Below are 13072 nucleotides of genomic sequence, written 5' to 3'. Positions count from 1 at the left end.
AGGGTTAGCCACCCAACTTACACAAATCTGATGAGCAGAAAAATGGCATACATGCTTTCCTGGAGAGGTATGAAAGATTTGCCCAGAACTGAGAAAAGAAAGTGGGTAGTCTGTCTTAGTCCCATATTTTATAGGGCAGTGTCTACAAATATATGTAAACACAACATCAGCAGGTGTCATTAACTATAACAAATTAAAAGTACTCTTTCTGAAAAGCTATGAACTTAATGAATGATTCCTTCATTGGAAGCTCAGAGAAATCAAACCCAACACTGGAGAAACTGTATTTCAGTTTGTGGCACAGCTACAGCAATACTTCACAAGATGGACCAACATGACGAAGTGTGGAAACAGTTTTAAAGAACTGTCAAAAATACCAACATGTGGTATTTGGTAAAGATCAATACTTAGAGGACAGGTAGCTAAGGTGTCACTAGATGAGATGCCTCTCACAGAAAAGCCATTTAGCAGAGTAGCTGTGGACTTGATAAGACCATTAGCACCTGTATCTCACATTGGCAACTAGTGTGCATTGCCAGTTGTCAACTATGCAGTGCATTACCACAAGTCACAGCATTGCTAAATACAGAGACAAAGAATAGCAGAAACCCTCCTGGAAGCATTCTACAGAGCAGACTTCCCAAAAAGTGTCTTGAGCAGCAGAGGGACACAGTTTACTCCAGAATTGATGCAAGAGGTGTGAAAACTCATCAGCACTAGTCAACTCTTTACTACCCCTATACAACCCTAAATTTAATGGACTTTGTGAAAGAGTCAATGAAGTATTAAAAAACATGCTAAAAAAGATGTGTCAATAGAAACTACATGACTTGGACATGTACCTGTGGACAATATTATTTGCTTGGTGAGAAGTCCCACAAGCAAGTACAGAATTTACATGTTTTGAGTTTCTGTATGGAAGAACAATACATGGTCTGATGCGGATATTAAAAGAGTAATAACAGGAGAAAAGTCAGAAGTGAGGAACACATACTAGTACATTAAACAGATTGGAGGCCTGTAAACTCATTAGAAAGAGCTTGGATGCAGCTCAAGGCAATAAGAAGTACATTTGTGGCAAGAAGTCCAAGGATCAATATTTGAAGGTCTGACAGAAGGTATTGGTTCTGCTACCTACAAACAACAAACTTGTACTGCAGTGGAAAGGAGTTTTTTTTAGGTGCATGAAGTGGTCAACAAAATATACTATAAAATGAAAGTGGACAGGAAGAAAGACCTACCATGCCAAACTGTTGAAGAGAAACATTGATAGAAAAGAAGGCCTAACTGGTTCTGATACTGAGGCACAGATGGACATAGTGTGTATAGCTGTCACAGATGCAGAACCTTAATACAACAACTTTATAATAGAAAATGAAGACCAATTAGACTTAAGTTCACTGGGCAGAGATGAGATATACAAAGATGTTAACATAAGTGAAGAACTGACTGGCAAGCAAAAGAAAGATAAAAACTGCTATACCAGTATATAGATATCTTCATAGACAGATCAGGAAACACAGAAATCTAATGTAAAAATTCCTGCTCACATATACATCTATATAAATACCTGATAAATCTTACATGTGAAGATGAAGGAATGACCCCTTGATAAAATAAATACATGTAGTTCAGTGCAAGAGAGTACAAAAAAAGGTAGAGAAAGAAAGGAATCTGGATGTCGAAAGATGAAGGAGGAAAAACCAGGTTTGTGCAGGTCAAAGAAATATTAATAATAAGAAATGCCATGTCTGGCCAAGAGCACGAACTGTCAAAACCAAATGATGAAAAACTAAGAACCAAAGGGAAGTTTAGAGTTGAGAAGGGTGGCAAAGGTATCAATGTGAGCAATTTCAACTAAGAGCAAACCCAATTAATCCCAAAATCAGAAAGACCAATATGGTTAAGAGATAATTTGCCATCAAAATCAGAGCCCCTATCACACAATCTACAAGATGAGACCAATTAGAATAGGCCAAAAATACCAGGTCCAGTGTGTGGCAGAGAGAGAGAGTCCTAGAACAAGTGCTCCTCTGATAGTTGACCCTAAAATTGTTAGAGTAGGTCAGATTAGTTGATCTACTAAAAAATGAAATGTGCCCAGTGGTTAATAAGAAGAGTGAAAGTTCTTCAAGAACCAACATGCTAAGTCAGATGATCATTAAGAAACATAGCTCAGGCAAACAGAAAAAGTATTTGCAAAAATATGGCAAATTGGTCAAAGGAATGGTAAGGAATGCCATTATGGTATCAACATGGTCAAGCCACTGAAACAAGTTCTTAAGGAGAAAAAAGGTACACAACAGTGAACAACAGATCCCAAATACATTTCTCTGGTCTTGCAAGGTTCACAGGCAAAAGTTGAAGCTTGCATGGCAAAAAAAAAAAAAAAAAGAGTAGTTAAAGGGAAGCCAGAGTAAAACAATATTTAATTTCATTTCCCACATATGAGCCCAACTTAGATGAGAGTTGAAGAACATACCCATATGTATCAAATATCGGATAGGCATGAGAAAAAGACTTGTAATGCTTGACAAACTAGACCAGCATAAGTTTCCTGCAGAAGAATGAAGGTGTGAGAGAAGGAGTCCTCTAAAGAAGGGGCATGAAGAAGCCAACCATTCATGTATTAACAGAATCTCACCTTAATTCATGAAAATGGCAGGTGAATGACTTAACATAAGATATAAGCAGCAGATTATGCCAAAAGGAAGAACAGAACTAAAAGATTAAATCCCAATGGATGAAATACAGAAAGTATCTGGAGAATGAAGCAATCGAAACATACAACAAAGTATCCAAAGAATGAATCTGATGAAAAGGACCATTAGAAAGAAAATAAACCCTCCAATAGAAAAAAAAAGATAACAAGAGACCAGTTGAAACAGTAAATAAATAACTAGATGCTAGTCTCCGATTTTCTTGGGGATCTCAAAGAAATGACTGAAATAAGAGTAAATGTAAATACTCTCTTGTTGGAATTCTTAGCCAAGAGATATAAGATGTGTCCTTGAAATGCTGAAGATAAATAGGATAAGAGGGAAGAGGAAAGGAGAGAAAGGAAAATGCAGAAAAAGTCCATGGGTGTGAATCTGAAGAATTGATATGTCACACAAATGAAGTCTAATGCTGGAAAAGCAAGGCAATCAGTTTTCTTGTGATAGAACAAACAGTTTCATCATCAATAAGGTGAGTCCAATGACACTGATATCATAAAAGAGTAATTTTTCTTATAGCAAAGCCAAAGTCATCTAATTAGTGACGCGCATGAATGGATTAACGAGAATCCCACTGTCCCTATCTACTATCTTGCGAAACCACAGCCAATGGAACGGGCTTGGAGAAATCAGCGGGGAATGTCAAAGTGAAGAAATTCAACCAAGCGCGGGTAAACGGCAGGAGTAACTATGACTCTCTTAAGGTAACCCAATGCCTCGTCATCTAATTATAATTAGTGACGCGCATGAATGGATTAACGAGATTCCCACTGTCCCTATCTACTATCTAGCGAAACCACAGCCAAGGGAACGGGCTTTGAGAAATCAGCGTGGAAAGAAGACCAAGCCCACCGAAGGGAATCGAACCCCTAATTTTAACTTGTAAATCTGTAGACTTACCACTGTAATAGTGGGAGGCATCATAAAAGAAGAGCACGAAATTGGAATTGGAAAAGTAGAAGTACATTGAGCTGGTCTAGGATCAGATACAGAGGAGTTTGGTTGAGAAACATTAGAAATAAAAGTAGACAATCAGAATAGATGAGGCATTTAATTATGGGTATACAGTTGTTTGAGAAATGAGTCCACATGGATCTTAATGTTGGGTAATAGAAAGAATATAATGTAATCTTAAGTATGATTTATCTAAATAGATGGGAAGGCTCAGTATATATAAAGAAACTGACTGAACAACAGCTTTCTGGTCCTCCACAGATAATGAGCTTCAAGTTAGTAATGTCATTACCATCAAGGAACAAAGAGGAATTCAGCATCACTAGAGAGATCATGATGACAGATAAGTTTGACTTTTTTTAGCAAAAGTAAAGAAACCAGTTAAACTTGAACTAAATTTAATTTTACAAACTAGCAAAAATCTTGCATAATTCATGAGCAATTATTAAAATACATCCATTTAAGATAAGGCCAAGGAAAGGAATAAAGTTAACTTGAGTCCAAGTGCCTAGTGGAGTGAAGAATTTTACATTATTTTCAAAATGGTTCAAAAATAATAAATATAATTTCCAAAAATTCTATGTATGGTGTACATATATGAAATATAAAGACAAGCAGGTACAATTAATGAAAACCTGTGAAAATTTTTTTTTTTTACTTTATTTGAGACTGAACACAACTTCCATATCAGTAATTAGCATGGAATGAGACTGAGCAGAGCTTTGACCTGAAGATGAAACAGAAAAATACAAGCAAACAGGATGTTAATTTGCCACTTTCAGTTATAACTAATTGGAAAATTAGTTTTGGTTTTAGTTCCAAGAATTACAAGAAGTTTCAACAAAATTTATCCTATTAAGTGACAGATCTAATCGTAATTTGGATGTATATACTATTTGGAGAATCATAAGAATACTAAAGATATCCATATAAAAATACATGTTTTGGGGCTAAAATGGAGTCTCCTGACTCATAATAAGAAGCAACTGGTCCTGCTGCCAGTTTGTCAAGTGAAATCTTTACAGTATCCTGTCTCTTATGAAGAAGCCAAACACGTCGTTTCTCTCTGAAGAAAACTGATGCTGCCTGATTCATCTATGTACAATAATTGTTACAACACTGAAGATATCTAACCTATCCCACTCAAGATCCATGCAAGTGAAAGAGTTTAATAACAGAATTATAAATTGAACATACAGTGTTTAATATTTACAAATTAACAAAAGTTATATACGAATAGTTTTCAATGAATTTCTTAATTAATAATTTATTGATAGTACTAAGTAATTTAATGGATATTATAAAAAGGTAAACTGAAATAAGATATGCTCAGACTGAAAAATTTAAGAAGAGGAATAAAATTAGCCAACTACTAATCTTCTAGTTCCTGTCTACTATTCATGGACTTTAAAAATAACAGTAGCAAGTTGCTCACATATCCAATCCTTAACCTCCTTCAAAACCTTTCAGCAAATATTATCTAATAAATTTATTATTTTCCTTAACAACCTCAGGACTAATCTGATCATCATCTTCAATCTTATTTCTATCTAGAAATTGTTCAGGTTACGAATATTGTTTATATCTTTATTCATACAAACTAAAGAAAATGTACAATTTAATAATTCATCTACTGCTTAACCATCAGGTATTTGTCTTCTACCATCTCTCAAAGGCCTTACTCCCATCCTAACATTTTTATATGTGGTGAGGGGACCTCCCAGAGAAGGTTATGTACTTTCAGTGATCTGTTAAGGGGAGGAAAGGATCCTAATGGTTGAGGGGTCCAACTCCAACACACTACTTTGGCCTTGAATTCCTGTAGATGGGCAGTCTTGGGGTGGTCCCCCAAGATCAATCTACTAGTCCATTTGGGCCAGGGTCAACCAAGTGCCAGCACAGGACATCCTCAACAGGTGTTGTGGACATCATGTCTGATACTGGTGTTTGGGTATAGTGCTCATGAAACCCTGGCGCTGCTGCGTGACCTTATATGGCCCTGTAGTACGTCCCCGCATAGGGCTCCATGGAGGGTCGGGTCAGTGGACACCAAAATAATCTTTGTTTTATTATGAATACCCCTCAAATAAAAAAAATAAACAAGCATGACAGCATAGAGAAAAATCTGAGTACTGGTAAACGACCATGCAATAATGACTCTGTACAGTACAGAAATTACTATTCCCAATTCCATCTCTGACTTATGCTGCTGTAATCCATTCCACTACTACAGTAAGAGTCCAAACAGACCTTTCCATACCTCCTACAGAATCCTTAACGGTGCATTTTAATCTACAAGTTGATAAATCAGAATTTACTTCTATCTCTGTCCCTACCACTGTATTCCAGTCATTGCCCAACTTCACCTTGTTAAAGTCCAGGTGTTTCCATGGGGTCTTCCTCTCTTGACACCCCAAAAATTAAACAACCCATTCATTCACGTCCTCAATCACTGGAACGTAAGTCTACAAACACCGACCTGCCTACTCGATCCAAAGCAGGATCACTAGAGAGTGACCGACCTACATTCAGTAAAGAAAAAAGCAAGGCCACAAGCAGAAGGTCTTATTGCCATATTCTCCTCAAAAATAAAGAAAAATTGCCACGCTAATCCAATGGAACTGTCGAGGTTTTCAGTCAGATGTGAATGACATCAAGGATTTGACTGACTTTTATTATCTCAAATGTCATTCTTTGCAGGAAACATTTTCAAAATCTACTAATACAGTCAAAATTCAACTACTCCTTATTCCAAAATGACAGGACTAGGATATGGGGGAGTAGCACTGCTGGTTGATCAACATCTACCCACCCAGTCTTTGTCATTGAATATGCCCTTGGAGGCTGTAGTCATCCGTATCTCTTTGGGTCATACCATCACTGTTTGCTCTCTGTACCTTATCCCTGGAAAAAATTATCATCCCTCAGACCTTGATTCTCTCATTGAGCAACTGCCAACCACCTTTTTAATTTTGGGAGATCTTAATGAGCATAACACCCTCTGGGGTGGTTCTAGTATTGATGTGAGGGGTCGTGCTATAGAGCATATGCTCCTGAATCACAACCTGTCTCTCTTCAATACTGGCTCTTACACTTATTTTCATGCACTCAGTCAGTAATTTACTGCTGTAGATCTTTCTATCTGCTCCCCTTCACTTTTTACTTTCTTTTATTGGGAGGTTGACATCAATCCACGGGATAGTGATCATTTTCCTATCATTTTAAGAGAGATCGGCCTTGGTCAGTGCCACCTGACCCATGTGCCTCAGTGGAAGTTGGACCAGGCCAACTGGCCCTCTTTAATTGCTCTCTCAGAACTTGATCCTGCCATTTTATGTAAATCATTGATAGGTTATTGTGTAGCAGCAGTAACTAACTGTATTGTCCAAGCAGCTGCTCAGTGCATCCCCAAAACCTCGACATCTTTCCTGCGGCATCACAGCCCTTGATGGAATTCTGCTTGTTCTGTAACACGAATAGCTCAGAAACATGCTTGGGATATGTTTCGTACATATCCCATACTTACAAACCACACTGCATTTCAGCAAGTCCATTTACAGACTCAGCAAGCTAGACATCAAAGCCAGAAGGAATCTTGGATTACATATACCTCCAACATTTCTTTAACCACCAGTTCTAAAGTCATATTGGACAAGATCCAGAAGGTGAGTGGACAGTATACTTCTACCCCCCTCTCTATCTTAATATTCAATGGCCAAAAAGTTGCTGATGCTCAGAGCATTGCCAATACTTTTGGTGAATGTTTCTCTCATGTATCTAGCTCCTCAAACTCATCTCCTTCCTTCTTAGCTATAAAATGCCAGTTGAACATCTGCCTCTTTTCTTTTTGACTGATCATCCCTATGACCACAATCGCTCTCTTACACTGGTGGAACTCAAACTTGCACTTCACTGGTCTGGCAATACATCAGTTGGATCTAATGATATACATTATGCAATGCTATGCCACTTTTCACCTACCTCTCTTGCTATTCTCCTGGCTGTATTTAACTGAATATGGCAGGAGAATGTCTTTCCTGATGCTTGGCATCAAGCTATTGTACTCCCTATTCTTAAACCTGTAAAGAATCCAAAGATTCTTTTGAATTACCGTGCCATTGCTTTGACAAGTTGTCTCAGTAAGACCTTAGAGAGGATGATAAATGCTCATCCTGTTTGGTTCCTTGAATCAAACAACCTTCTCTCACCCACTCAGTGTGGGTTTTGAAGACAACACTCCACGATAGACCACTTAATTCACCTAGAAACATCAGTCAGAAAAGCCTTTTTGAAGTGACAACATCTTGTTCCTTTTTTTTTTAATTTATAGAAAGCTTATGATACAGCACGGAGATATGGCATCTTGCAAGACCTTCACTCATATGAATTGTATGGCAATTTGCCACTTTTTATTAAGCATTTTTGAATGAACTGCCGATTCCAGGTCTGTGTGGGCTCAACACCTTCCCCGTTCTTTCCCACAGGAAATTGGAGTCCCTCAGGGCTATGTTCTGAGTGTCACACTTTTCATTATAAAGATTAATGCCATCAGCGAGCAGCTACCCCTACAGTTTCAAATGGTCTTTTCGTTGATGACTTTCATATCTCATGCCAGTCATCACATGAGGTTTAATGAGCAGCAGCGACAAACTGCAGTCAATCATATACTAAAGTGGAGCACAGCAAATGGTTTTCAACTTTCTCTCTCTAAAACCGTTTGTGTACATTTCTGCTGCCAATGGGGTATTCATCTAGATCCAGAACTTTGTATTGATGGATTTTTATATGCAAAAAACGGCTCTTTATACTGCTGTATACCATATATTCCTGACATCAGCAAACAAATAACCAACATTTGGCAAAATGTTGTACTTTCCATCGTCCCTGAGGCAATGTTCTTAGGTCTTATATTTGACTGTAAATTAAAATTATTTCCCATATCAGGCAACTTTGTGTTAAATGTATAAGTGCACTGAACAATCTCTGCGTCTTCTCTTCCACCTCCTGGGGAGAAGATCGATACTCCATGCTTAAACTTTATCGTGCCCTTATCTGATCCAAATTTGTCTGTAATTTATGGTTCTGCCAAAACCTCAACACTGAAAATGCTGGATCCTATCCACCATCAAGCCTCAGGCTTTGCACTGAGGCCTTTCATACTTCTCCAGTCCAATGTTTGTACGTGGAATCCCATGAACCCCCTCTGTATATTCACCGTTTGCAACTGTCTCTTATGTATGCTTCCAAACTTCACTCTTTGCCACAGCATTCTACTTGGGGTTGTGTTTTCCATCCTCAGTGGGCCACACTTTCCTACAATAGAAAATCTATCATTGTTCCTTTTAGTCTTCGTGTTTGAGCACAATAAGAAAATCTGGATGTATCTTTGAATAGCATAGCAGTATCAACAGTTTGGCCTCTTCCACCATGACCAATTACTATTCCCAGCTGTGACATATCTTGGAGTCATCTCAGGAAGGCCAGTACTCCCAATTAGAAATATCGCTCTTTATTTGCTGAACATCTTTCAAACAATCCATCTATTCCCATACACACAGATGGTTCATAATCAGGCGACTCTGTAGGTTCTGCCAACGGTTTGTTATAGTTCAGTTGTAACACACAGAATCCCCTCTACACTTTCTATGTTCACTGCCATTTCTCTTGCCCTGAATCATATTGAAACTATGCAATATACGAATTGTACAATCTATACTGATTCACTCAGCTGTCTATTGGCCCTGACATCATTCCATGCTAGATACCATCCTATTCTTTTCAATATCCAGAACAAACTGGCCTATCTCTATTATCTCTTTTTCAAGGTTTTTTGGATACCAGGTCATGTTGGTATTTATGGGAATAAGCTAGCTGGCAGAGCAGCAAAGTCCATCTGCTCTGGCTCTATCACCACCATCCCTGTTCCATACATGGACTATGGTCCAGTTATCAAAACCCAACTATACACCAGTTGGCAGATGACTTGGAGTGAGTAATGAAATAATAAGTTTTTTCATCTTGTTTCTGAAAAAATTGAAGGGAGGAAGTTTTTGTGGCTAGCCTATGCATTGGTCACAGTTTTTTAACTCACCACTTCATTTTATCTGGTACTGATGTGGTCTGTGTGGCTCTCGGGTCACAATCATACATATTTTATTATCATGCTGTTGTTACAACCAAGAATGATGACGCCATTTTAAAAACATATTTTTAAGGTAGGTTTGCCCATGACATTAGCCAGTGTCATAGTTGATACTGGCTGCCTCACTCATGTTTTTACATTTTTAAGAGCCATTGGTCTTCTTAACTTAATTCAAGGTTTTTATTGGACTATACATTGTTTTAGCATGATTTCTTTTACACATTTTAATTTTATTTTGACCTGAACCCAGGACTGGAGAGGCAAACTTCAGGTGTCTGACAACAAGTTTGAACTTAATGCTTTGGTCTTCCTGGCAGCTCTTAATTTTACATATATTATGTATTTTTACCTTCATTTCCATATAGCATTTTAGTATACTACATCTTGTTTAGCACAGATGGCCTAGTAGCTTTGTGCCAATAAACATGAAATACCTACCTACCTAACATTTTCTTTACCTTTATTACATCTACAGAAATTTTTATCATCATTTCTACATTTTCAGACAACCTTTTTTCATACTTTTTTTTTCCATAATTTCCTATTTAACCAACTTTCTTAATATTCTAAAATCCTCAAAATTCCCCACAATTGTGGTCAATTTAAACTTCTGAAATTTATAATTAATTTCTTTAATTTTCTCTTTTATACCTTTTGTGAGCCAATCTGATGTTTTACTTGTAACCACCTTTTATTCTACATAAAACATGCCTGTTTAGAACATTTAAGACTCTTAAAAACTTTACACATTCAATCAATATCTCAAATTAATATCAGTTGCTCATTTTACATCAGATAATTCTTGTCACATTCCTTCTAATTTTACTTTTTCAAAAGTGTCATTATTTATTATATCTATATGCAGCAGAACAAACCTAACTGAGTGACCCTTTATAAGTTAAAAATTAATAATAAATCTAGAACAGTAGTGTTTGTATATCTATATTCATGAAATTAAAGTTTCCCATATTATAACAGAGCATCAGTAACATATTAAGGATGATCCCATATTAACAGAGCAATAAAATGGAAAACCAGATTCCTCTTGTCACGCCCACCTATCATATTATCACATTCAGAAATTTCTAATAGTTGTCTGACATTTTTTAAGGCTGCATTATCTAAAACAAATAAAAATCCAAACTTCCTCTCTATCACATTACATATTATATTAGATTGTTTTTTTTGTACAGAAAATTGTCCATTTTTCTTCTAGTTCAAGAAATACATCAACAAGTTCAGCTGAGTTTTAACAGCTTTTGCTGCATAATTAGAAATGTAAAAAAAAACAAAAAACAGCAAAGATTCTTTTTCATTCTGCCCTGCATATACCTTCAAACTTCTGATGAGGTATAACATGACAGGAGCATGAAACATAAAACCTTCTGTAACTAATTTTTTTGCTCTAATGTTAGCATTTTGTAGATGCAACAATCCCACAAAATTAATACAATAATGAATGAACTCTGACATCACACATACATTTTTATCTACTATTCCTCATACAGTCATATAATAAGCAAACAATTTCAAGATAATATTACAGTACCACCAATCATATCTTCCACTTTTCTTTTGAAATGAACAAATTTAATTATGAATTATGAAAGTTAGTCTTTAAAGATTCAATTTGTTATTTCTTTCATACACACTTATACCATTAAAGCTATATTACAGTTATACTTTGTATTAGCAATAACACTGCAAAATCAGAACAAAATAATTAAAAGTACATACAGTATTGCTAAAACTGGCAATTCACAAGTCTTTATCAGTTAAACACTGTGTAACATAATTTTTTTTTTATGGTTAAAAATGTCCTTAATTTAAGCATGATAAAATCACTAAAAAAGATCTTTTTCTCCCTATTTTCACACTTCTAAGATATACTTGATCACACATAAGTTATTTGTAACATTTCACAATACTGGAAATCATAAAACCCTCAGCTAACACATGCTAAACTTTATTGGCTTGTTCCAGTATTTTAATTGAGAAACCTCCAACATTTTTACATATGACTCAAAAACTATTTTTAACATGACATATTTCTAAGTTATTGATTTGAATTAAAAATTTTTTTAAACTGTGAAATATACACACAATTTATGACTAATTGCTTTTTAACTTATAAATAAAATATAAACTAGGTACAATCTTACTGTAGACGTTTAAGTTTTATATTTTTCTTAGTTTTATAATCCTCAATATTGACATATATATTGTATACTATTAATCCAGGAGGAAACAAAAATTCATTAAATTCTCACCTGAAAATTTTTGTTCATAATGTTGCATCTCATCATTACTTGTACAGTTGTTACTGGGACTGACAGTGCTTGTTGTAGTAGTACAATCGTCAGTTTTGTCTATAGAATACATTGGATTTCTAGCGGTAGGAGCACTATTGTCTTTTTTTTTTTTTTTCCACTATACAATACGACACATCAATCAATTTTAACATCTAATAGAATCTACGCCATCATGGCATTATACTCAAGTCTTATAAAGCTATTTACAAAGTACTAACAGCGAAACAAGAGTTCAATTGTTATTGTAATACAAAACCATGGTAATGCACGAGACATTAGTACCAAATTTAAACTTCGGCTTATTCACCTTCACGTTCACTCTTTCAATGTATGAATATTAAGATTCAACGATTACTGAAGTTATTCATAAACTTATAAATAATAACTATAAAATTGTTCATTGAAGAGATGTAACTGTTTTCTTCTTTTCACAAACATGTATTCCGTTTTACAGGTTATTCCACTATCAGACTGTGAAAGTCCACAAAGTGGCAATTCTTTAACCCCTTAATCAGTCATAGAAACTGAAACCTAAATAATTAAAATTAATATTCTTAAACTTAAGTCGTCTTGTTATAAACAAGTTAATTGAGAGGGTCCACAGATTTTCAATCAATAAACCAATCACAGAAAGTGAAGCCTTAAATAAAGTTAGTTACCACCCTTAAATTATACTTAGGTCACCTTGTATACGTTCGAGTGGCTTCTGATGGTGTATAAAGCGCTTGAAATGAAATGTTTCAAGGGGCAAAATATAAAAAGTATTACATATTCTGCACATACAGGCATGCTTATTTTATGAAAACAAATAAAGTAAGGAAATTATATTTCGCATTTATTACTATTTAATGCAAACATTATGGATAAGCTTTATAAACTTTATTACTATAATAAAATGTCAGTATAAACTAAGCAAATGAGATTTTATAATAGCAAAAATACGATTG

At 35.6% G+C, this 13072-nt stretch overlaps 1 protein-coding gene across 8 annotated transcripts in view; it reads right to left on the bottom strand.

Annotated features, from left to right (window-relative positions):
• LOC143252981 (sialin-like) overlaps nt 1-13053 on the bottom strand; it is a 72776-nt gene extending 59723 nt beyond the window's left edge. Inside the window, exon 1 of one of the 8 annotated variants that reach the window (XM_076505973.1) lies at nt 12084-13053. In XM_076505973.1, the coding sequence (XP_076362088.1) occupies nt 12084-12195 (112 nt within the window). In that variant the 5' untranslated portion in view covers nt 12196-13053. The remainder of the gene's footprint in view (nt 1-12083) is intronic. The other 7 variants (XM_076505967.1, XM_076505969.1, XM_076505970.1 and 4 more) reach the window with 7 other exon arrangements.
• Nucleotides 13054-13072: the final 19 nt, after the last annotated feature.

Source organism: Tachypleus tridentatus, chromosome 6 (genome assembly GCF_004210375.1).
Source record: "Tachypleus tridentatus isolate NWPU-2018 chromosome 6, ASM421037v1, whole genome shotgun sequence".
Lineage (NCBI taxonomy): Eukaryota > Metazoa > Arthropoda > Merostomata > Xiphosura > Limulidae > Tachypleus > Tachypleus tridentatus.
Note: the sequence above shows the minus strand (reverse complement) of the source record. Positions and strands in the feature narration are given on the sequence as shown.